This window comes from Pleurodeles waltl, chromosome 9, assembly GCF_031143425.1.
Source record: "Pleurodeles waltl isolate 20211129_DDA chromosome 9, aPleWal1.hap1.20221129, whole genome shotgun sequence".
Lineage (NCBI taxonomy): Eukaryota > Metazoa > Chordata > Amphibia > Caudata > Salamandridae > Pleurodeles > Pleurodeles waltl.
In genome coordinates, this window is record NC_090448.1 from 326,384,353 (window position 1) to 326,408,061 (window position 23,709).

Genomic DNA, 23,709 nt, shown 5'->3' on the forward strand with positions numbered 1-23,709 from the left:
TCCTCTTGAAATGCCAGCTTTCTCTTTGTCTTTAGTGGTGGTGCTGTAATGATTCTCCTTGTTTCTTTATGGATGTGTATCCTAGATTGTCTCTCATCCATAATTTGGAGGATTGGTTCAATTTTGGACTTTTCCTCAGAGGTTTTATGGCTTTCTCAAAGTCTTTTGGAAAGTCCTTGCACCTCTGTATAGCTTGTCTTTTTCGGTTCCGAAGTTTGATGTTTTTTCGGTATCGAAAATGCTGAGGAAGGTCTCAGCTCCGAAGCAGTCTTTCTAATTTTCAACTCCGAAAATTTTTGTTTTTTTGGTGGAGTCTGAAATTAAGCCTTTGATATTTTTTGTCGACTCCGAAGTCGCCAGGGGTGTGGCCTTTTTTGGGGCTGAACCCGAGGGTCGGTCACCAATAGTCTTTTTCCAGGCCGAACCATGGCCTTCCGGCAGTGGTGTCCCCAAGGACTTCTGTTGCATTTTGTGTGGGGGTGCAGAGGCAGACGTACTCACATGCTGGCCAGCCGTGCTGGGCCTGTCATCCTGGGATTCCTGCTCCGACTCTATGTCTCGGATAGAGACTGCTGTTTGCGTCTGTTCCTCTTCGGTAACGTCGAAATGTTCCCCGCTCTTTGACGCCATTTCCAGCCTTCTTGCTCTTCGGTCTCTAAGAGTCTTTTGCGATCGGAACGATCAACAAACCTCGCAGTTTTCTTCCCGATGGTCTGGAGAAAGGCAGAGGTTGCAAACCAGATGTTAGTCTGTGTATGGGTACTTAGCGTGGCACCGAGGGCAGAATCGGAATGGAGTCCGATCCATGAGGCTCTCCACGCGGTCGGCCCGAATAGGCCAGAGTTGGGTGCGTGCACCCCGAAGGACGAACAAAGTGGTTTTCTGATGGTATTACTGATTCAATGTTAGATGAATAACACGATCAATACAATACCGACGAAAAGGAAGGTTTTCAAAAGATTTCCGAATCGAAATTTCGGAGCGAGAGGAAACACATCCGAACCAGACGGCGGAAAGAAAACAATTTAACAATGGAGTCGATGAGCATGCGCAATGGAACCGAGAGGAGGAGTCACTCGATCCCGTGACTCTAAAAGACTTCTTCGAAGAAAAACAACTTGTAACACTCCGAGCCCAACACTAGATGTCGGAATCGATATGAATAGCATGTGTATCTGCAGCTACACATGCCATCGAACATATATAAATATATATATATGTAGGTAGAAACAAATAAAGGTGTTTTGATATGAAAACCGGAATTCCTTGTTCTCTGGATCTCTGGATTTATGTTGTCTTTTTTAGTTTTTGTATCCTGTGTCCTTCGCTAACTTCTTCGAATTCCCAAAGGTTAATTCAGTTTTTGAATTCTGGTTGTTTTGATAGTCACAAAATAATTTGGTCAGATTGAATGGTGAATATATTTGGAATATTCGTGGAATGTCTTTTAAAACCTACAACCACCAAGGTTTTCTCTAATCTGCTTGATAATTCTTTCCTCACAGGATCTGTTCATAAAGGTCCATTTATTGACATTTGAAGTTGAATTGTCCTTTTTATAACATGCGAACGAAACTCGCCTAAAAGAAAACTTCTCCTCATAACAAACGTTCGACTTGTTTCTAATGGTTACATATTATCAAAAGGTTAACCTTGAAATGTCCTTCTGAAAGCGTGCGAAGCGGAATTTGCCTCAAAAACTTTTACCTCATAACAAGCGCTCTTCTCACACATCTGGATACCTGCCAGGTCTCAGTTGAAGTGCGAAGCTCTTTAGCGGCTCGTGCGTATCGTAGCAACCAAAACTGAATGCAACACTATAACTGCAATTTAGCCCTTGGATTACTCGTCAGCCATTTTGGATTTCTCGTTTCTGCATTTCCTTTGCAACACATGCAGCATGACTCGGCAAACCATCTTCCAACAAGGACTTTGCCTTTTCCATTGTGGATACTTCATTACCCATTCTCCTACTTCTTTTCTCTTTCGTTTTATAGTTGTTGCATGACATGTTTGAGGGTTTTTGGCAACTACAAGGGTTCCAGTCATATAATAACTGAAAAGAGGAGCACCACATGCTCTGTCGGACTTGTCTTCTTATTACAAAAAGGCCTTAGGGTAAGAACTGGTCCCAGTTTTTATCTTCCCCCGCTGACATTTTTTTCAACGTAAGCTTCAGGGACCCATTATACCTCTCCATTAGACCATATGTCTGTGGGTGGTATACTGAGGTTTTAATGTGGGAAATGTAAGTGCTTACAAACCTGTCTCATCAATTGAGACACAAAAGGTGTCCTTTGATCTGTGAGGATCTCTTTCGGGAAACCAACTTGAGCAGACACTTCTGCCAGGAACTGGACTGTGCTCTGGGTGGTAGGAAACCTTGATGGAAGCACTTCTGGATATCGGGTCGAATAATCCACCAATACCAAAACATATTAATTACTCTTGCTGGACTTAGGCAGATGCCCGATAAGGTCCATACCAATTCTTCAGAAGGAAGTACCAATAATGGGCAGGGGTTGTACTGGGAAAGAAGGAGGCCTGTGGGGGTATTTCCTCAGACACACCTTACACCCCTGACAAAAATACTTTTTGGCTGCTAGTACCCACAGCCAGAAAAAATGTCATGTGATTGCTTGACTGGTTTTTAGGGTCCCTGTGGGTCCTGCTAATAAATGAGAATGAGCAAAAAAAAGAACCTGCTCACGAAAATCATGAGGGACCAACAACCTGGGTGAGTCATTTTCTTTACCTATGCGGTATAAAAGGCCTTTCTTTATGATGAACCGGGGATAGGCAGCGCAAGGATTATTCTCATTGGCCTTGGCGTCCTGCCAAATATTTTGTAGGTTGGCGTCATTTAATTGTGCATATTTGGAATTCCTATTGATCTCCCATGGTTCCAGAGTTAGTAAGGTTATTCAGGATTGGTTTGTCCCTGAGGACTTCTTAGGCAGTTCCTCACTTTTACATAAACAGGTCCATAAAGTTAGGGTTATCTGTACCTCATGTAGGGCCATATGTACGAACACTTTTTCCCATAGACACAGAATGGGTAAAAACCTTTGCTACATCTGGCCCATAATGTCCTCAGGTGGATTACCTAATGCTCCTACTTCCATATCCATGACCTGGCCCTCAGTTGTTCTTAAGCTAGGCTGACCACTGGATGTGTCTTAACATCCCCTTGTACACACCTTATCCTCACATCTCGGCCAAGAATGGTCCGAGATGACGGAACTAGATCTTCATGTACTATGGACTACCTGCAGCCTGAATCTAATAAGGCAGTTACCCATTTCTCATTGACCTGTACACTTACATAAAAGGGGGGCCCATTTCTTGCATCAAAAGGATGGATCGGGGAGCATAGTTGACCTCCATAGCTTCTTCTGTTGGCTTCTTGTTGGCACAGAACTGGGCTGTGTGGCCCCATTCTCCACACTCAAAGCATCGGGGACCGTTAGACGGATTATTACAGCTTGACTCTTTGGGTTTTCGTAGAAATTCTTGTTTTTTTCCCTTTGATTTTCCTGCTGTTGAAGGGGAAAGACAAAGCATGCTTTTCTTGAGTTCCCACGAATAGAACATGGGAGGAGCCCTCAAAAAAGGTGGTAGCCATTTACACTGCTTGTTCAACCGTGATCCCGGAATGTTGCCTCACCCACTTCTGAGTAGTGGGTAAGGGTAAGGCTAAGGCTTCCAGGTATTGTTCCGAGTAGATAAGAATTGTTACCTCTTCCTTGCTACTTTCCTGTGGCCTTAACCATTTGTTGGTGTCCATTTTTAACATAAAGGCGAGTGTTGTAGGGGTATCTACCTGTGAACCCCTCTTTTCTGGAATGTCACTCCACATGTTTTGACATCTACACCCAGGTGGTCCAATATGGTTTTGTTTATATCAACATACAGAGTGTCACTTTGGAAATTCAAAATCTGGTAAGCGGCTTGTGCTTCACAGGTCAAAAGAGGCACGAGAAAGAAACGCCATTTCTCTCTAGGCCAATTACAAGCTCTAGCCTTTCTCTCAAAGTTTAACAAAAAAGTGTCAGGATCATCACTCATGACGTATTTTTGTAGCAAGATTTTGGGACTCATGGAAGTAGCACCTCTGCCCATGGTCGGTCCAGAGGTTACCTGGACTTAGCTTCAGAGACTTTATGTTGGGGTTCCAACTGAGATTTAAAAGCATCTCAAAATATCTCTGACTGCTTTGGTGGATTACATTTGTCTCTCCAGGGCCCATTCTGGTTTTCTCTGTCCTCCAATCAACAGTTGAATCACAGGGGTCATTATACATCAATAGAGTTGTGCCCACATTCTCCACCACTTTTGCTTGGCATGGGAATTACAACACTGGGACTGTAGGTTTTATGGTGTTATACTTTGTTTGAAGGTAGATTACGAGGTGGTAGAGAAGTCTGTGAGCTTCCTTGTCTTCTTTCTCCTTCTAAGTTTCCAGAAGACTGGCACACTGGCAAAGTTGGAAGCTCCCTCGGAAAAAAGATGGAAGCCAAAAGTAAATACTACGCCTCCTCTTCTTTAAATGTATTGCTACACCCCCGTTTCCCTTCTATAGGAATAGTGCTAGGGAGGAAGGGGGCTGTGCGTCGGTTTGGAAGGTGATTAATAGCTGTGCAATGGTGAAAATAAAACTTCACCCGCTGGTAAAAACAAAAAGAAACAAGAATAAGTGCTCTACTCAGGCCCAGGGCCCTTTATACATGCTCTGCTTATCAGCTTCCCATAAAGCTGAGTGCTCCATTGAAACTTCCCTTCACTTTTCCACTTCCTTATAGCCGTGTAGCAGTTTAGAGTGAAATCACTTGTGCATACAACAAGTCTTCCCCCACGAGTGACAATACTGTGATCTCAGTATTTACAGATGGATGTTTAAAACGGGTCCCTTAATCCCTGAAGCGAGCCCCTCCTGTTTCATTTGCCAGCCCCAGATAGGGTTCTGTACCTGTGTCAGCCACGCTCCTCTGGGAGCGTGGCAGAGCACAGTGTTCGGGTGGCGGCCTCATGACTTGGGAACAGGTTTCTGCTCTGCTTCTTCTTGGGGCTGATTGCAGCGTGGTTTGTTAGAGTTGCCCTTCGCTCCCTCACCTTTGGAAGGTATTTCTTCATCAGGCCCTCACTCAGGAACACTGAGAAGCTCTTTAAAGGGTTCTTCTCTGATCCTTACGAATGACAACTCCTTCCACTTCCTATTGTCATTGGAGGTATAAGCGGAACTTCTGGTCGTTCAAAATGGAGATGCCTGACCTTGTACTTCCTCTCTGTTAGTGTTCAGTGCTCTTGCCTGAAAGTGAAAGACAGGCATTTGTACAGCAGCGTTGACAGCAGCAACAGCAGTATGTCGGGTGAGTCATCTTGATAATACCCCTCCTCACCCCCTTCCTCACACATCCCCCCCCAGGATTTTCCCAATCGTGGAAAAGGGGGAACCGTGATAGAAAGTCCTGATACACTTCACTGAACATTTCTCCTTGTTGGCTGGGATCTCTTCAAAAGAAACATGTACCTCACGCTTCTGATGCAGATTATTTGCGACATACTCCCCATCTATGGTTAGTTTGCATACACCATCACCAAAAAGGACACCATCCCCATGATTTTCTCGAGATACTGGAACGGCTCTTCTGGAGAGACATACTCCTGCCCCAAGGTCTCCACGTAGATCTAGAAATCCTCTAACTCAGATCTAGATCAAAATCGACACATATCAGATCTACTACAGAATCTCGGAGATCTCACTCTTCCAGGTCAATGCATAGGAGACTGACAGAACCTTCCTAGTCCACCAAATCCCGCTCTTCAGTAAGAGACTACTCGCCTGCACTAACAGACCCATCACCAGCAAGTGTGTATACATATAAATTACATTACCACCTTTAATGAGGTCTTCATAAGAGGTGCATCAAAACTGAATATTGACATTTCTACACCTACAACCTCCTTTTCAGTTATCTTTGAAACTCTTCATCACAGAGCATGGCTACTTCCATGGTACTTGCGCCAAACGATCTTCCTCGCTTTGCATTAGAGGCCTAAAACCAGAGGCCCAGTACAGGATCATAAATCTCCCTTGTACTCACTCTTTGGAACACATGCAGATGAGGAAATGTCCAAAATGAAATCTGAGTTGGACACTCTTAAGGTGGTGGGTCTGGAGAAAAGAAAGGAATTTCATAAGAGTTACCAACCTTATGACAAGAGTTTCTATCAGCAGAGGGTTCAATCCCACCCCCCCTTGACTCAATTGCATTGACAACAAGCATGGCCCATTACCATCCAAGACAACAATCCAGATGCAGAGGATCCCAGCAACCATCTGCATCCTATAGCAAATAACCAGCAAAGCAATGAGACTTTCTCCCATCTCTGTTACCCCCCGGTGGGGGGAAAGTATTACAAAGTACCTGGACGAGTGGCCTTCAATTACAGGAGACAAATGGGTCTTACATATTGTTCAGAATAGTTCATCACTTCGGTTTAAATCCCCCTCCTCCTGCTATTCCAACAGCAAAAACAGTGTACCATCATCAAGACCTCTTGCCAAAAGAAGTCAACATCTTACTACAAAAGGAGGCCATACAGGAGGTACTACATCATCATAGGGGATTGGGAATCTACTCATGTTATTTCCCGGTAAGGTTAAAAGGTCTGAAGCAAGGATTCAGACCTATCCTGGACCTGACAGTACTCAACAAATTCATATCCAAGGAGAAATTCAGAATACTGTCTCGGCACTAAATCTACCCACAACTACACCAAGGGAACTGGATGTGCTTGATCAATCTGCAGGATGCATACTTCCACATCCCAATAATCACAAAACACCAGACGTTTCTATGCTTCAAAGTGGGATCACACAACAATAGAAAGCACTACCCTTCGGCCTACAGTTGGCCCCACAAACGTTTTTGAAATGCATGGCTGTGGTCGCAGCAGCCTTAAGGAAAAAAAAAGATATTTGTCTACCCATATTTAGACGACTGGCTCATAAAGAGTTTCTCCCAATCATGAACAAGAGGACATTTTTGTGACTGCATCAAGATGCTGCAAAATCTAGGCCTCAAGCAATCCATAGAACATCCAACACAAAGACTTCAATACCTGGGGCTTACCCTGGACACAATAACTGCAAGAGTGTATCCTTCAAAGGAGAGACTATCATCAATCATTCTGAAGTGTCACAATCTCCTGAATACTCCACATCCATCTGCAAGACGGATCGCTTCGCTATTTGGATCAATGGCCTCCTATATTTTCATAATTCCCCATGCATGAATTTACAAGAGACCTCTGCAACAATGTCCAGAGGATTAATGGAACCAGTTTTCAGATCGTTTGGGGGGGGGGGGGTCAAGCTGCACCTCAAACGGGTATCAAATCACTCTCATGGTGGTTTCAACAACAAAACTTTCTGGTAGGAGTTCCTCCTCACTTGGACCCTCCACACAGACACTGATCATGAACTCTTCATTACTGGAATGGGTTGCTCACATGGGTTCCGTTCAGATTCAGGGAGTGTGGTCAGACCAAGAAAAAAACTATCACATCAACAATGTAGAATTGAGCGCAGTTCATCTAGTGCTAAAGTCTTCTCTTCCATCAAAAACATCATGCTCTCTTCTTGTACAAACCAACAACAGGACCGACATGTACTATCTAAACTAACAAGGAGGATGTTCTTATCCTTTATCTCAGGAAGCTCAGGCAGTTTGGAAATGGCTAATAGCCAGGAACTTAACAATAATAGCCAGTCACCTGCCAGGAGCACAGAACACTCAAGCGGGGTTGATATTTCCCCTTCCCCCAGTGCCTTGAGACCCTCTCGGGTGAGTAGCCGCACTTTACAAAAACTGATTGATTGATATTTCTATGAAAATCATGACTGGATCCAACACAGCAATGTTGTGCACAACATCTTTTGAGAATGGGGCCATCCACAAACAGACCTGTTTGCAGACGCAAACAACAAGAAATGCTGCAACTATGCATCCAGGTTCTACCAACCAGAATTGTGGTCAGGGAAATGTATCTATGCGTTTTCACCAACTCCACTGATTACAATGTTGATCAACAAATCTTGTTTAAGTTGTACAAGTCTAAGACCAGAATGATCCTCATAGCGCCGGAATGACATCACCATTGGTGGTTTGCATACCTTCTCCATCTGTCAGAGGCCACACAAGAGGTTGCTGTGCCCAAAGGATCTTCTGTACAAGTTTGGAGGAAAAATTCTACATCCAAACCTTTCCCCCCTCAACTTGACAGCATGGCTCCCGAATTCGGCATTATGGACTCTAGGGCTTTCGGAGGAATGTATGCATCTTCTAAAGAAGTCCAAAAGACCTTCTACCAGAAAATTGTATGCTTTCAAATGGAAGATGTTCTATTTATGGTGTGTCTTGAATGATCTCCAGCCTATTTTAGGTCAAAAAGTGTAATTCTACTTTATCGCCTCCAGTTAGCGAAATCTGATCTGCAGTTCTCTTCCATTAAGTTACATCTTGCAGCTATTAGAGCTTAGAGAAAGTCACCCTTTCAGACCTCTTTCTTTAAAATGCCAGAGGTCAAGGATTTCTTAGAAGGGCTAAAAAGGTATATCCTCTGGTTAGGTCTCCTTCACCTCCGTGTGAATTTAATTTCGTCCTTTCAAAACTCATGGGTCCTCATTTTGAAACAACAGAGCCTCTTTACAACATCTTACATGGAAAGCGGCTTTTCTAGTAGCCCTACTTCAGTGCATAGAGTCAGTGAAATGCAATCTTTGTGTGCCAAAGAACCATATATGGTCTTTCAATCTAATAGGGTGGTCATGAGAACTCATCCTATCTTTCTCTCCAAGGTGGTCTCTGATTTCCACATAAACCAAACTATTTCATAACCAACTTTCTTTCCTTATCCCCCTACCCCAGCGGAAAGAGCCTTACATTCTTCGGTTGTTAAAAGAGTATTAAAGTTTTATCTGGATAAAACTAAGGATATCAGAAAGTCAGATCATCTTTTTGTCAACTATGGTCCAATGAGAACAGGCATAGCTTCCTCCAAGTAAGCAATTTTAAACTGGATATTTTCCTCTATAGTGATTTCCTATCAGTTAAACAATAAACACTTACCTGCCAGACCTAAAGCCCATTCTACCAGGAGTAAAGGGGCAACAGCTGCCTTATTAAGGAACATAAACATTTTCTGAGATTGTAAAGCTGCAACTTGGAGGTCTATCCATACTTTTGCTAGGTGTTTCTGTCTAGACTAAGACTCAAAAGCAGATACCTAAGTAGGGCAGGCTTCCTTGAGGAATCTTTGTGGATAATTGTGACTGCTGGTATTGTTTGGTTCGCCGGCAGGTTTGTGGGATAGGCTTGCTATTCTATTCAGTGCTTATGGCCATTGATGATTGTTTACCTGTAATCCTAGTGCTCTTCCAGGGGAATCATCATCAAAGTAATAAGCAACCCACCCAACTCTTTAGACAAATCCTTATAGCAGCTCTCGCACTCTTTGTGGTACAAGACTTCATGTCACCATAAAAAATGAACTGACCGAACTCACCTGTGAGGCATGATAGGATACATGGAGACTTGGGGTGTCTTAAAGGCACAGTATCAGTTTTCTCTCTTGTGTTTTAAGTGGCAGCCTATTGGCTGATAATATCCTATTTTCCCTTAATTTTCCTTTTAACCCCTCAGGTGCCGTGGATGAGCTGGGCTCGCCCTCGGCCACGGTTGGGAGGGGGCAGGCAAAGCCATGAAACGAAAAGCCTTTCCTTTCATGTCTATACAAGCATTTCTGCTGCAGTAGAAATGCCCACTAGGCACCCGGGAAATTGTATTTGTTTACATTTATGCATAAGGGGAGCGGCCCCTTGGGCAAGGGCCGCTCCCCAGGGAGGCAAAATATTTTTAGGCCTTTTCCGCCCCCCCCGGGGGCATATCGGCCTATTATAATTAGGCCGATCTGCCCTCATGGGGGGAAGAAAAGACTAGACACCAGGGACATATATATTTTTTTATTTACTTTATGTTTTTATGTATGGGGAGCGACCCCTTAGGCAAGGGTCGCTCCCCTTAGGAAGCAATTGTACTTAGGCCAAGTATTTTTCTGGCATACCCAACGCCAGTGGACATTCCATTGTAGGTCTTGCCAAAAATTAGGGCAGTCCCTCTGGCAGCATTTTTACTGATATCTCTTCTGTCAAGGACCACCATTGTAACTACCCTGGAAAGCAAAATCTTACATATGTCCCTAAGTACTGAGAACACTCCGAGCATGTGGAGGGCATTAATTCTGTGAAGAAAGGTCCTTCACATTGGAGGTCTATCTTCAGAAATCATAGAAGTGACCACAGGTTCACCATGCTCTCAGGGAATGGTGAACCTTTCGCCATGGATTATTTTCCCTCGACGTGGCCCCCACAATTAACACAGAGACAGTGCACTTGACAGTGGTATGGGAAGAGGGTAGGGATGATGACCATTAGAAGTGCGTCAGACGTATTGCCTTTTTATAAACATCCTTTGGAAAGGACTTAATAATGAGCCTTTAACTCTACTCTTGAGTTCCTTCATGGTCTTAACATGCAATTGCTACGTCCTTTTTGTTAATGTGCATCTACAAACCTGAAACCATCCTCTTAACTTCTTTTTAGCTTCTGGATATTAGAACAGGTTTGGTTTTCCTATAATTTGTGCCAATCATCACGCAGAATGAAAAGTATTTTTTTAACCAATATGTAAATTACTACTAAAAATGATGCAGGAGTGAATTCAGTGGCAAAATATCTACCATAGACAAGGCTCATGGAAAGAAATATGCTTCTACATGCTAGCTCATATTCTTAGTGGATACATGCATTAAATACAGAGAGTTTGCCCACTTTTTTCAAGCTGTTGGTCCCTGTACCTTTATATAAAATGTCTTACTTCTTTTTTTAAAAACGCTTGTAAATAAGCACCTGGCTGCTGCGAGTATGCCAAATGCAGTCTGTCACTCAATAACTCTTGGAATCATCTAAGATCACAAAAAGGGTCATACATGTTTTTCGAAGAAGAGTGAACATAATTAAAATGGCCCAGCTATTGGACAGACTAGCTTGTGTGAGTAATGTAAAGGGGAAGGTCGCTGTAATGTGTTATTTCACTCTTGGCACTGTGGGGTTTTCATGCCCATAACATACGGTAACAACTACTGCCTCTAAAAGCAGGCTTTTCTTCTCTGACTACCATTGTTGATGGCTTCCTAATGTAGCCTTGCTCTAAATCTGGCATCTGGTAAATGTATTTGAGGAGAACGAATCATAGGGTGGAGCATGAATAATTCACAACATTGTGTATGAGGCCCGGAGTTTGCTAATTTTCTTTTAGATTATATTTCAGATCTACAGGAGCGTGTTACCGCGTGCAGGATGGTGGTTGGAACGTGCGGGCACAGAATACACTTACCTTTCAAGTGACTGTTTGTGAGGATTGTAGTAGAAGATGCTTACTTTCTTGGTAAGTACTAGTGCATCGATCGGTGTTGTCGGTTTGGCAGATTGCTTACCTTTTTGGGACGCGCTCGTAGTGGCTCGAAGAAGGCAAACAGCAATTGGGCCAGCTCGAGTGAGCTGTTCCGGTATGAGCTGATGTGTTTCAGCCCCAACACCAGTTTGTAGAGTTCCAGGCATACCAGGCCAGCAACGGCTGAGGTGGTCGTAGCAATGGCTGGGATTATTTTACCAGCAATGAGTTTGCTCTGTAGAAGGAAAAGGAATAAAAATAAGGAGAAGATTGGGAAAGATGAAATGACAGAGAAATGATTGGACAAAGGTTGAGACAAAGGAAGAAGAGAAATAATGGTTGTTGACGGGAGAAGGGTTGGAAGATGGTGAAGGAAGGGGACAGTTGGAGAGGGATATAGGAGAGGAAAACACAAAGTGTGTGAGAGAGAATGGAGGCATGGAACACTGGGGAAAGAAGAAATTGAGAAGAGCAAGAAAAACAGGAACTAAAGAAGGGGGGTGGGAAGTGGATAGAAGATTGGTTTTAATGTTATAATGGGCTGGGGAGGACAGAATAACGGTGGGGAGCATGTAGAAAGAAACTAGTGCATACTACGTTCTTTCAGTAAATTAATTTATGTTGAGACAAGAGCAAGAGTGATGGGGTGGACAAATGGTAGGTGGATGATGAGCAAGGAGCAGTGAAGAAGGAGGTCATAGGAATGGTGTAAGAAATAGGACAAAAAGAAAAAAAGGAAATAAATTAGTCATAGGAGTTTACATTAAGTACTGTTACTCGTTTCAGGATTAAGGGACTAGAAATTACTATGTTTAGGAGTGAGTGGGAACACATACTTGAAATCGCTCCACAATTTGGATAACAATGGCCACATGGGAATTTAAATTTCAATATATATTGTTCACACACAAGGCTATGCAAGGTTTATTTGGTCGGGTGGAAAGGAGTGCCCAATCATAAATGTGGCTGCAGTTATGATTCAGACACAAGCAATGCTTTCTTTACATGCCTCCCATTTGACCATTTCACTGAGGAAGAAACTATTTATATAAACTTGGCTTAACTGGTCACCTGAGATCAGAGCATATGAATTGCAAATCCAGAAAAGATCTTGAAGCTAAGTGCAATAGAAGACTGGATCACAGCAGTCATAAGTACATATAACAAGAAAGAATTCACTTTTGTCATAGGAATCTGAAATTATTCTCACATTAAGGTGTATTATGAGCCAGGACTATGCTTAGCATCCATATTATTTAAATGTCCACATACAGCAACGTTCTCAGTGTTCCACCATTCTAGGTTAAAGGTTTTATGACTTCTCAATGGAATATTATTCAATGTAAACTAACCCCTTTACTACACAGATCAAATTATGCAGTGCAAAACTACATTTCTGAGCAAATATAAAGAGGAAAATGGGGAGTCAGTATGTGCATACATGGGCTACTTTACCTTCTCTCTGGGAAAAATTTCAACTGATTTTATAATACATAATTTGATTTATTCTGCAAGGAAACTGAATGTTTTGTGCTAGTACAGGTGTTGTCCACAAGCTAAGAAAGAAGCAAAATACAGTATTTGATCTTGGCACCAAATGTAATTTCAAATAAGTGTTTTGCTAATCATCTTCAAATCTACGTTTCAACGTCCATCTTTGAAAAAATATGTAAGCACACCTATCTTGATGTGTTTAACACATTTTACTTTATTATTCACTTTTTTACATTAACCTACTGGAAACATTGGGGTTACACTAACTTAAAATAAGTTTGATGTGAACTAAATTCATTAATTAAAACAAATATTTCAATGGTATCCCTAAATTTTTAATGGATCCTAAATAAGATTGACTGACTGCAGCTAAGATGACAGACTGTCATGCACTGTATACTGTACGACGACCGTACTACCAAAGTAATCTTCGATTATTTATGCCATATGTATGTTCAAAGTTGCAGTGGTCCCCGGGTGTGGTGTTCATGCCTAAAAAAACAGAAAATGGGCAATACAAACTATAGCTATAATGCATTTAATATTTCTATTATTGTCCTCGATGTCATGACAAAATACATTTTGAGTACAAGCTATTTTAAATCAATGGCAGCCAAAGAAAATATTGAACAGTAAACACATCCAGGCAATAAAGCAGTAAGTTTTACCAGGTTTGCCTGTGTTTCATTTCTACCGATAGACTTTGGCAACTGCTTTGTAGCTATTTCCTGTTCCTATGTGAGTAGCATTAAAAGTAAGATATCGCAAATATCTATTTTCAATAGAAAATTATTCTGCTTTTTAATAAACTATCATTTTACAGCTCTTCTTTATACTACAATCACTTGTCAAAGATGTATAGTTTTATACATTCACCATCATATCATAGGCAAGAATGACTGTTCTGTCAATTGACTTTAACAGTAATATTTGGGAATTACTGTTCTGTCACTTGACTTTAAAAGTAATGATTGCAAATGACTGTTACGTCACTTGACTTTCATATTGTACTAGGCCAAATCTCAAACTACTGATATATTGCTAGAAATCTGTACATTAAGAGAAAATTTGGGACAAATATAGCTTTACTGTGGGATCGGCTGTCATAGAAACAAATCAATTATTTCTATTCCTATGCAATTACTTAGTCATTTAAAACCGGACATTCTGTACACATTTGTTAGCTGTTCCTTTTAATTTAATTTACAGCTCCTCATTTTATCTCTATGTAGATTTGATGTTCTCTTTTGTGAGTACCCTGTTAAACCTCTTCAACATGCACATCATAAACGTCAATGGAAGCTCTAGGCACCCGAGGAATCATATTATCATAGAAGTGTTCGCGAGAGTTGTAGAATATTTGTCTATAAAGGGCTCGAGAATTTTACAAAAGACTTCATACAGTCACTTTCCAGGTTATACTGCGTGATCAAAAAAGTTTTTTCTGTGTACCGTCTTGATTCTAAATGAAACTGATACTTCACTAGATAATCTGCCATACATCCGATTCACAGCATTAGCGTGTACTTTTGAAAATGTTAGCGTGTGATAGATAGTAAAGTTTTGAAGGCTGGGAAAAGGTTGAAACTGCAACAAATCAATCTTTGTTCACACTGCTTCTCGTAAACTGTTGAGAACAAACTCCTATGTTACTGAGCAAACAAACCTTTCAGCCTCACCTTAAATTTCAAATTGCCCACCAAAAAAACAGGGCACAGATTGGAGAAGGCATCCCTTCCGCCACTCCCACAATGAACATTGTACAGCCTATGTAATCTGAGTAGTTCAACAGCAGAGATATCAACGGACGTGCGATAAGAACTATAAGATCATTAAAACTGCAACATATTGTCTAAATTATAAAAAAAAATTAACAATGAGTGTGGCAACAGAGGACATGTTTCTTAAACTCCATGAAGTGTCATATTCAGAAGGAACAGTGGGAGCAAAGGACTGCATCAAAGGTGTATACTCCGGGCAATTTATGTATTCATATGGAGTCAAGTAAGTGACCATCTTAATGTCAGGCAAAATGGCACTGGCTCTAGGAAAAGAAGCCCTCTAGAGAATACTAATAGGGAGGCACTGTTTTCTGTGGCTTTAGGAATTGCCATTACACTGTGCAGTCAGCAATGTGCAGGCTATTTCACCTATCCACTTACTCCATCAGGAGATCATTGATAGCAACAGCTTAAGCAATAGGTGTTAGATGAACTGTGGGCAGGAATGACCTTGCCCCATTTATAGAGAAAGCTCCTAGTTTTACATTTTTACTGATGTTTAAACATAAATAGAGAATACAGCGTACTTCCTTGTCTGTATTTATTTTCAAAAACAGAAAAAAGGAACCTGGGCCTTCTTTAGATAAACTCGACGTGTCAGTCATGAAAGCACATTTGCAGACTGACAGTTCCAGTTGTTAAAAAAGGTTAAAGAGTATATGTGTGCATGTGTTTGTATGACAAAGCTAATGTTTTCAGATGAGTGTATTTTTATTTTATCTATGTGGTTGCTGTCATAACTAAAAGTCGAAAGGCATACAAATGTGAATGACATTTATCACCGAAATAATGGAATAGTGGAATGGTACTGGTTTCAACTTCATTTGTTCACCTGACAATTTAAACATGGATAAATACTGGTAACAAGGGCAAAAAACAAACATGGAGAAATACAGCTGGAAATTTCAACAAGAAAAAAAATAAATGCCATAAAACCAGGAGTAGCACCATTTAGACGCATAGAAGATTTTATTCAACGCTAGAACCACAGACATGTGTTCCTAGAGACATTAGCATCTGAATATTTGCTGACTGTCTTCAATAAGTGACGGCAGATCAGGATTTACTCATTTAATACCCATGAAATACTTTTATATATAATGGGTCTGAATGGGAGAATCACCTCCTAATTTATTACTTTTACTAGAAAACTGAATTTATGCAGCCAATGAGGAGTATTAAAAAGCTCCCATACATTCAACCATTCCTGACAGAAACAAAACAATTTTTTACTTGTAATGTAGGCTGCACTCATTTTTCAGATTCATGTATGAAGACTAACCAAAAGTACCCTTTCAAGCTGTAGCAGGGCCTCAGATGGTTGATGCTGTTAACTAATGAGAACCAGCTAAAGCTTTCAGTGGCCCAGAGGAGGGTGCCCCTGATAAAATCAGACACTGCATTCGTAATAATTTATGGGGTGCGATAAATAGCACCTTTGGTAAAGTATTCCCCAATAATAGGGAATACAATGCAGATTCTGCTGCTTCCCACATAAAAATCTGAATGTTGTGGTAATAGCCTCCCCTCCACCTACTAAGTTCTAGCAGGTTTGACCTACCAAAATTTAACCAGGTGTGTGAGCTTAATTTCTCACAGTCATTAGCGGGTGTGCTAACATTTACATAACCTATAATTCGTTTGCTCAAGGGTTGGGAAACACTGGACCATTAATGAGGGCCATAAAGTGCTAGAATTACCAAAAGCAAGTCACTTTTCTTTAATTGAGAAACTGGGCCTTTCATAATTTTAAGGTTAGATTATTAATATGAGAATTGTGAGAGGGGATAATTGCACCAAAGAAGCAAAAGGCAAATAAACAACAAAGGGTTGCTCATCAAAATGAGCATTGACACTGCATTGGGAGCAAACGCAAAAACAACAATGTGATGGATGGAATGCCTGAATTAATCTCAGCCACTGGCAATCGCTCGAGCTGCATTCCAATACATTATTTTTTTTCCCACCATGCCACCCCAGTTTGAAAGCAGCCATATGCAAATCAATCTTGACCCTGCTCCCATGGGAACAGTCCAGCCTTAACTTCCAGGCCAGGTCCTCCCAGGACCGGAAAAAGCATCCTGGAACTAGTCATATGGCAAGGTCCAAACTCGTATGACCCAAGCAGGGGAGTCTGGGGTGACCCTCAGCAGCTGGGAGAGTACCAAGAATAGGATGCAACCCCTACAGGCAACCTATTGGCAACAGGCACAGGAATCGCAGTGAGGCCCACTCAGCACACCTGAAGAGGCGTCCCACGTCGCTGGAGCAGCAGGCCCGAGACTGTGCTTTGTAGGAAGGAGTGCTGAGGGCTGGGGCTGCACGGAGCCTGAAGATCCCTTGGAGGGGAAAACAAGCCTTGGTAGCTGCAAGAGTCGCGGTGCATAGGGGTACTGTTCTGCTAGGAGAGGCAAGGACTTACCACTTCCCAAGTTGGACAGCTGGTAGAGAGAACCGAGGGGACCATTACCTGTGATGCAGGATCCACGCAGTTCCGGAGGAGAGCAGATCCACGCAGCCGGTCGTCATTACAGTTGGTGCCTGCAAATGCAGGGGAGTGAGTGACTCCTGCAGTCCAAGGGATATTCCTTCTTACTTCTTTTGCAGGTTGAAGACTCGCTGCCCTCAGAGGATGCACAGCTGGGGAAATGTTGCAGTTGATGGAAGTAGCCAGAGAAATAATGTTGCAGATCAGAGTTGTCGCTGAAGTTGTAGATTGTAGGTTCCTGGAGGGTCCAGTTGCAATCCTAGTGGCCAGAAAATTAAATAAACAATGCAGAGGAGTCCTGCTGGAATCTTGCATGAGGCAGACCCTAAATAGCCCAGGAAGGGGGATTAGTCACCTAGCAGGGTGACCACCTATCAGGAGGGAGCTGTGACATCACGTATCTGAATTGGCCACTCAGATGCTCCCAGGGGCCTGTGCCCACCTTGGATTCAAGATGGCAGAATCAAGTGGCCACCTGAAGGAGCTCTGGGCACCACCCCTGGGGTGGTGATGGCCAGGAGAGTGGTCACTACCCTTTTGTTTGTCCAGTTTCGTGCCAAAGCAGGGACCAGGGACCCTGGAGTGGTGCCAACTCGTTTATGCAGGGAGGGCAACAAATGTGCCCTTCAAAGCATACCGGTGGCTTGGGGAGGCTACCCCTCCCAAGCCATGTAACACCTATTTCCAAGGGAGAGAGTATTACCTCCTTCTCCCACAGGAAATCCTTTGTTCTGCCTTCCGCTGCCTGAGCTGGTCAAGCAGCAGGAGGGCAGAAACCAGTCGCAGGGGTGGCAGCAGCGTAAGCTGCCTGGAAAACCCCAGAAGACTGGTAGGAGCAATGCTGGGGGTCCTCTAAGGAGCCCCCAGAGTGCATGGAATCATACAACCAATACTGGCAACAGTATTGGAGTATGATTCTGACATGTTTGATACCAAACATGCCCGGGTTTGGAGTTACCATTATGTAGCTGGACAGTGGCCTGTGTCTAGTATGTGGGTAAAATGGCTTCCCCGCACTTACGAAGTCCAGTGCAATGGAGCTAGAGTTCGCAGGGGTGCCCTCACACACAGGTACCTGCACACTGCCATCTGGGCTAGGAAGGCCTACCATATGGGTGACTTACAGTGACCTGGTGCAGTGACCTGTAGTGAAAGGGTGCATGCACCTTTTCAAGCAGGATGCAATGGCAGGCCTGCTGGCACATTTTGCATGGGCTCCCCTGGGTGGCACAATACATGTTGCATCCCACGGGGAACCCCTGATGCCCCAATGCCCTGGGTACCTAAGTACCATATACTAGGGACTTATAAGGGTTCCCAGTGAAAACAGTCAAAGCACACTGACAGCAGGCTAAAAGTTTGGGTAACCATGCCAAAAAGAGGGTGATTTCCTACAGGACATAACATATTTTGCAGCAGTAATAAGAGCGAGGCTGGAACTCATGCTGTCTGTATACAGTGAGTGACTTTCCATGTCATAGCATCCTTTCTAAGGGCGTCCTACCACAGTCTTGAATTAAAGTGTTTGGCAAATGTACAGTTACTGCCATCGGGCGAAGTTGGTCCTTTAATAAGAATGTTGTACAATAGGGCATTATGTAATTTTAGGATCGAGTTAGAAGAATGTAAAGGTAACAGAAGCACCACCGGAAAGAGCTGCTACATGAGTTAATACTGGATTGTTGGAGTTCTGGTTGTCTTTTTTACCCTGATAGGGAGACGTGGCAATGCATGCTACTGTAAGGGGTTTGGTCAGAGATCTTGTTAGGGGGACAAATGATGTAGAGATGAGCTCGGTGGAGAAAGGAAGTTGGCAATTACTATGCAGCAGGTTGTAAGGAGCAAGCTGCAGAAGGAAGTTGTTAAAAGTGGGCGATTGGCCTGTTCAAGGGAAGACCGTCATAAGGTAATTTGTAGAGGGTGCTGAAATGGTCAATCTGGAATCAAGGGAATGTTGGAGGACAGGAGGGCACAAGAGTAATGGATAAAAGTAAGTGGTTGCGTGGAATGGTGTCACAAGAGTAGGTGACTTTGTGGAAGTGTAGATATTTGAGTTGGGGTGTTTCAAGACTAAGCAATGGAGGTGATGTGAGGAGTTCAAAAAGCAAAAACTAAATTGTTGGGGCCACAAAATATCGACAAGAAGATAGGCAATTCTGCATGTCACAAAATGCAAAACAAACTAAAGCTAAATAAATGAGTGATGGAGTGCAGGTGGTGCAGGACAGTAATGGTAAAAAGAAAGGCTTACGATAACGGCAGGTGAACAGATGAAAAGGAAACTGGGGTACAAGTGGGCATGGAAGCGTTGAGGTTGGAAGACACCAACAGCACTGAGTGTTGGTGTAGAAGGTATATAAATGGACACCTGTGGCACTGAGCGTTGGTGTTGGAGGTTTATAAATAGACATCGGCATCACTTTCAGTAATGGGGTAAGAGATATATAAATTAACACCGGCGGCACTTTGAATGTTGGTGTAGAAGATGTGTAAACGAACACCAGCTGCACTTTTTTTGCTGTAGAGGGAGCATAAACTGGAATAGGCAAAGTATGGGAGAACTGAGACCCTTCAATTGGTTAATGTAGGAGGGGCTAGGAAGGTGTAAACAAGAGACTGTAAATAAAAAGAACATTGGAGGGTGAAAGTTGAGTAGATATAGGACAGACATGGGTGAATCGCATGGAAATATAAAGATGTAATTCAATTTGTGGCTTGAATTCTTGTTGTATTTTTGTTTCATCATACACCCATCTTTAGTCATCACTTGAATGACTTAGTCTACATATTTTGCCCTTTCTCTATTAAGTAGTGTGGTTTATCGAGGCTGGAATAGCATTTGACATTAATTATTCCCTCAATAAGACATATCACAACATTGACATGCAGAGGCGTGGAGTAGTGGCACAGCAAACCATGACACTTTATTCTCTAATCAGGATGAATCAAAAGTGATAGTTCTGTGTCAGATGTGAGTGCCAGTGAATGAAATTAAGTTAATTAAGTGTATGAGGGAAAGTTACTGTATACCTATTGTAAGAAATTACCCTCTTTTTGACATGGTTAACCCCACTTTTTGTCTGCTGTCAGTGTGTTTTTGACTGTGTTCACTGGGATCCTGCTAACCAGGACTCCAGGGACTGTACACTCTCCTTCTAAATTTGGTTGCTCCTGACTTAGTACACCCCACAATTGGCATACTGGTGCCCCCAAGTAAGTCCCTAGTATATGGTACCTAGGTACCCAGGGCATTGGGGCACCAGGGGTTCCCTATGGGCTGCAGCATGTATTGTGCCACCCATGAGAGCTCATGCAAAATGTGTCTGCAGGCCTGCCATTGCAGCGTGCATGAAAAGGTGCATGCACCCTTTCACTACAGGTCACTGTAAGTCACCCCCTATGGCAGGCCCTCCTAGCCCAGAGGGCAGAGTGCAAGTACATGTGTGTGAGGGCACCCCTGCATGAGCAGAGGTGCCCCCACGAACTCCAGCTCCACTTCCCTGGACTTCGTGAGTGCGGGGAAGCCTTTTTACCTGTGTACTGGGCATAGGTCAAAGTTATGTCAAACTACAAAATGGTAACTCCGAACCTGGACATTTTTGGTATTAAACATGTCGGAATCATACCCCAGTACTGTTTCTAGTATTGACTGTATGATTCCTTGCACTCTGGGGGCTCCTTAGAGGACCCCAGCTTTGCTCCTTCCAGTTTGCAGGGTTTTAATGGGCTGCCCCTGCGGCTGCTATCCTACAGACAGGTTTCTGCCCTCCTGCTGCTTGACCAGCTCAAGCCCAGGAAGGCAGAACAAAAGATTTTCTTTGGGAGTGTGAGGCAACACCCTCTCTCCCTTTGCATATGGATGTTACAATGCTTGGGATGGGTAGCCTTCCCAAGCCACCGGTATGCTTTGAATGGCACATTTGGTGCCCTCCTTGCATAAACAAGTGTGCATCAGTCCAGGGACTCCCAGTCCCTGCTCTGGCGTGAAACTGGACAATGGAAAGAGGAGTGACCACTCCCCTGTCCATCACCACCACACAGGTGGTGCCCAGAGCTCCTCCAAGTGGCCACTTGGTTCTGCCATCTTGAATCTACAATTGACTGTGTCCCTAGGAGCATCTGACTGGCCAGGTCAGGTAGGAGACATCATAGCCCCCTCCTGTTAGGTGGTCACCCTGCTAGGTGACCAAACCCCCTTCCTTGGCTATTTAGGGTCTCCCTCCTGGTTGGTCCTCAGATTCGATGTTCAGAATTCCAGCAGGACTACTCTGCATCGTTTACTTAATCTTCTGGCCACCGGGACAGCAACTGGACCCTCCAGGAACAAACAATCTGCAACTCCAGCGATGGCTCCACTTTGCAACATTGTTTCTCCAGCTCCTTCTAGCAATTGCAACATTTCCCCTGGCTCTGCATCCTCTGAGGATGAAGAGTTTTCAGCCTGCACAAGAAGCAAGAAGGAATCTCCTACCTCACCTACTGCCCTAAGTCAAGGATTGATTTGTAAGATTAGTATTCAGGAGACAAACAGGGGACCGGGTGTATTTATTGGAAAATGCTGACAAAGGCAATGGAGACCATCTTTTCAGGTACCTTATGATTAGACTCCATAGATTCTCCCATAGACTGCATGAGAAGAAAAAGATACATAGCAATGCCATGGTTAGGTAGAAAACACAGGAGGTTGTAGGAGTGCACGTTTACCATCTGTGATGCTTGAAAGAGGGGCTTCCTATGGTCTTTTCTGTGGTCTAGCGACAGTCCCGTTGTAGTGTGTGGACGTGGGAAATGTAGTTCTTAATTGGGTTTAGAAGTGGGGATGGGTCTATGTCACAGCAACATGAACTATGTTAGTAGAATCTGTGTGTCTTAAGGTTTAGGAGCAGTGCTCTTGTGACAGCGTATGTACACTTCATTCTGTTAGAGGAAGCGGCAGTTTGATCAGTTTCAAACTGCCCACTTAATCATATTACATTTTAATGTATGGTTGATTAATCAAATTAAGTTACTTAAGTCATTTGTTGATCCATTATGTATACAAATCTGTGGAGGTCCATCACTAATCGGTGAGCAGTATGATTGTTTATGTCATTAGAGATGTATGTTACCGAAGGGGTAGTAGACTGTCTTTGATTATGGGACAACCCTATTGCACAAATGTGTATCAAACTTACTGTAAGAAATCCTCTATATTTTAAGACATTTAAACATTAAAATCAATTTAAGAATTAGTCCATTCAAGAATAGATAAGCAATGTCAATAGTAAGCAAATTAGTCATCTTTGAAGGTACTTATGTTGAAAGTGAGTGTAATAGCAAAGGTAAGTATACAAGAGACATCAATAGTTATTCCAACAAAAAGTGAAAGTATTAGGATTAATACTGTATTAAGTATGTAGATTTTTAAACTGTATTAAAAATCATGAAAATATTCTGGTAGCAAGCAAAGATTACAACAGCGGCGATTTCTTCTCGAGGGCAGGGGAGAAGAAACCGCCCGCTTCGAGCCACGCAGGCAAAAATAAAATGGCAATGAAAAGATTTCATTGCCATTTTATTTTTACCTGCACAGCGTGTACCAACTCAAAGTCATGCTGGGCGTGTCCTCTGCTGCTGCCAGCAGATGACTGGAGCAGTGCCTTGACTGAACGCTCCAAAGTGTGCATGTCACTTTGGCCGGCTGTTTTGCGTCGGCCAAAGTGACATGCACACTTTGAAGCTTTCCACTCAGCTGTCTTAAGATAGCTGGGTGGAGACCAAGCTTGCGCCTCTAGGGCCTAAAGAAGCATCCAAGCCAGGCTGCTCCATCCAATCTAGGTGCTGTTCTCATGCTGGTTATCAGCATGACAGCAGCATCTGGATTGGTTAGGAGAGCTCTTCCTCTCGCAAAGCAGAAGAACACGGAGGAGGATGAGCAGCCTGTGGGTAAGTGCAGATTTTTATTTTAAATGTGTAATTCATGTGTGTATGTACTGTATGTAATTGTGTAATGCATGTAAGTGTAGTGGTTGTATTTATTTTATAGTGAGTGTTATGGTGTAATTTGGGCTTTTGGAGGGAGGGTTTGTAATTTTTTTTGTGCAAAGTATTTGGGCACTTCAATCGCCCCACCACTTTCAAAGGGTACAAGCCGCCGTTGGATTACAGTAAATACAAGTATGTACAGAATGACCAAGGGTTAGGCATTGGTAGACATGATTTTGTGTGCATTCCACAGATAATAGTCTATTGTATTAGGAAGTCAGGTGACCCGGAAGCAGGCTAGCGTCCTAGAGCAAGAGGTGTAATTCAGACTTCTTATTTAAATTGTACATCACTGTGTTCAGTTTTAAGACCAAGAGGGTTTCTCTTTCCCTCGGTTTCCTTTCATGGTTTGGGACTATGAGTGGAGAATATATGGTCTTCATGGTATTCATTCAGTGGTTGGCAG

At 42.9% G+C, this 23,709-nt stretch overlaps 1 protein-coding gene across 4 annotated transcripts in view; it reads right to left on the reverse strand.

The window, feature by feature from the left end:
• Window positions 1–23,709, reverse strand: part of UBA7 (ubiquitin like modifier activating enzyme 7) — a 912,980-nt gene that overhangs the window by 411,075 nt on the left and 478,196 nt on the right. For all 4 annotated transcript variants that reach the window (XM_069206847.1, XM_069206846.1, XM_069206844.1 and 1 more), the window contains one exon: window positions 11,560–11,751. In XM_069206847.1, the coding sequence (XP_069062948.1) occupies window positions 11,560–11,751 (192 nt within the window). The remainder of the gene's footprint in view (window positions 1–11,559; window positions 11,752–23,709) is intronic.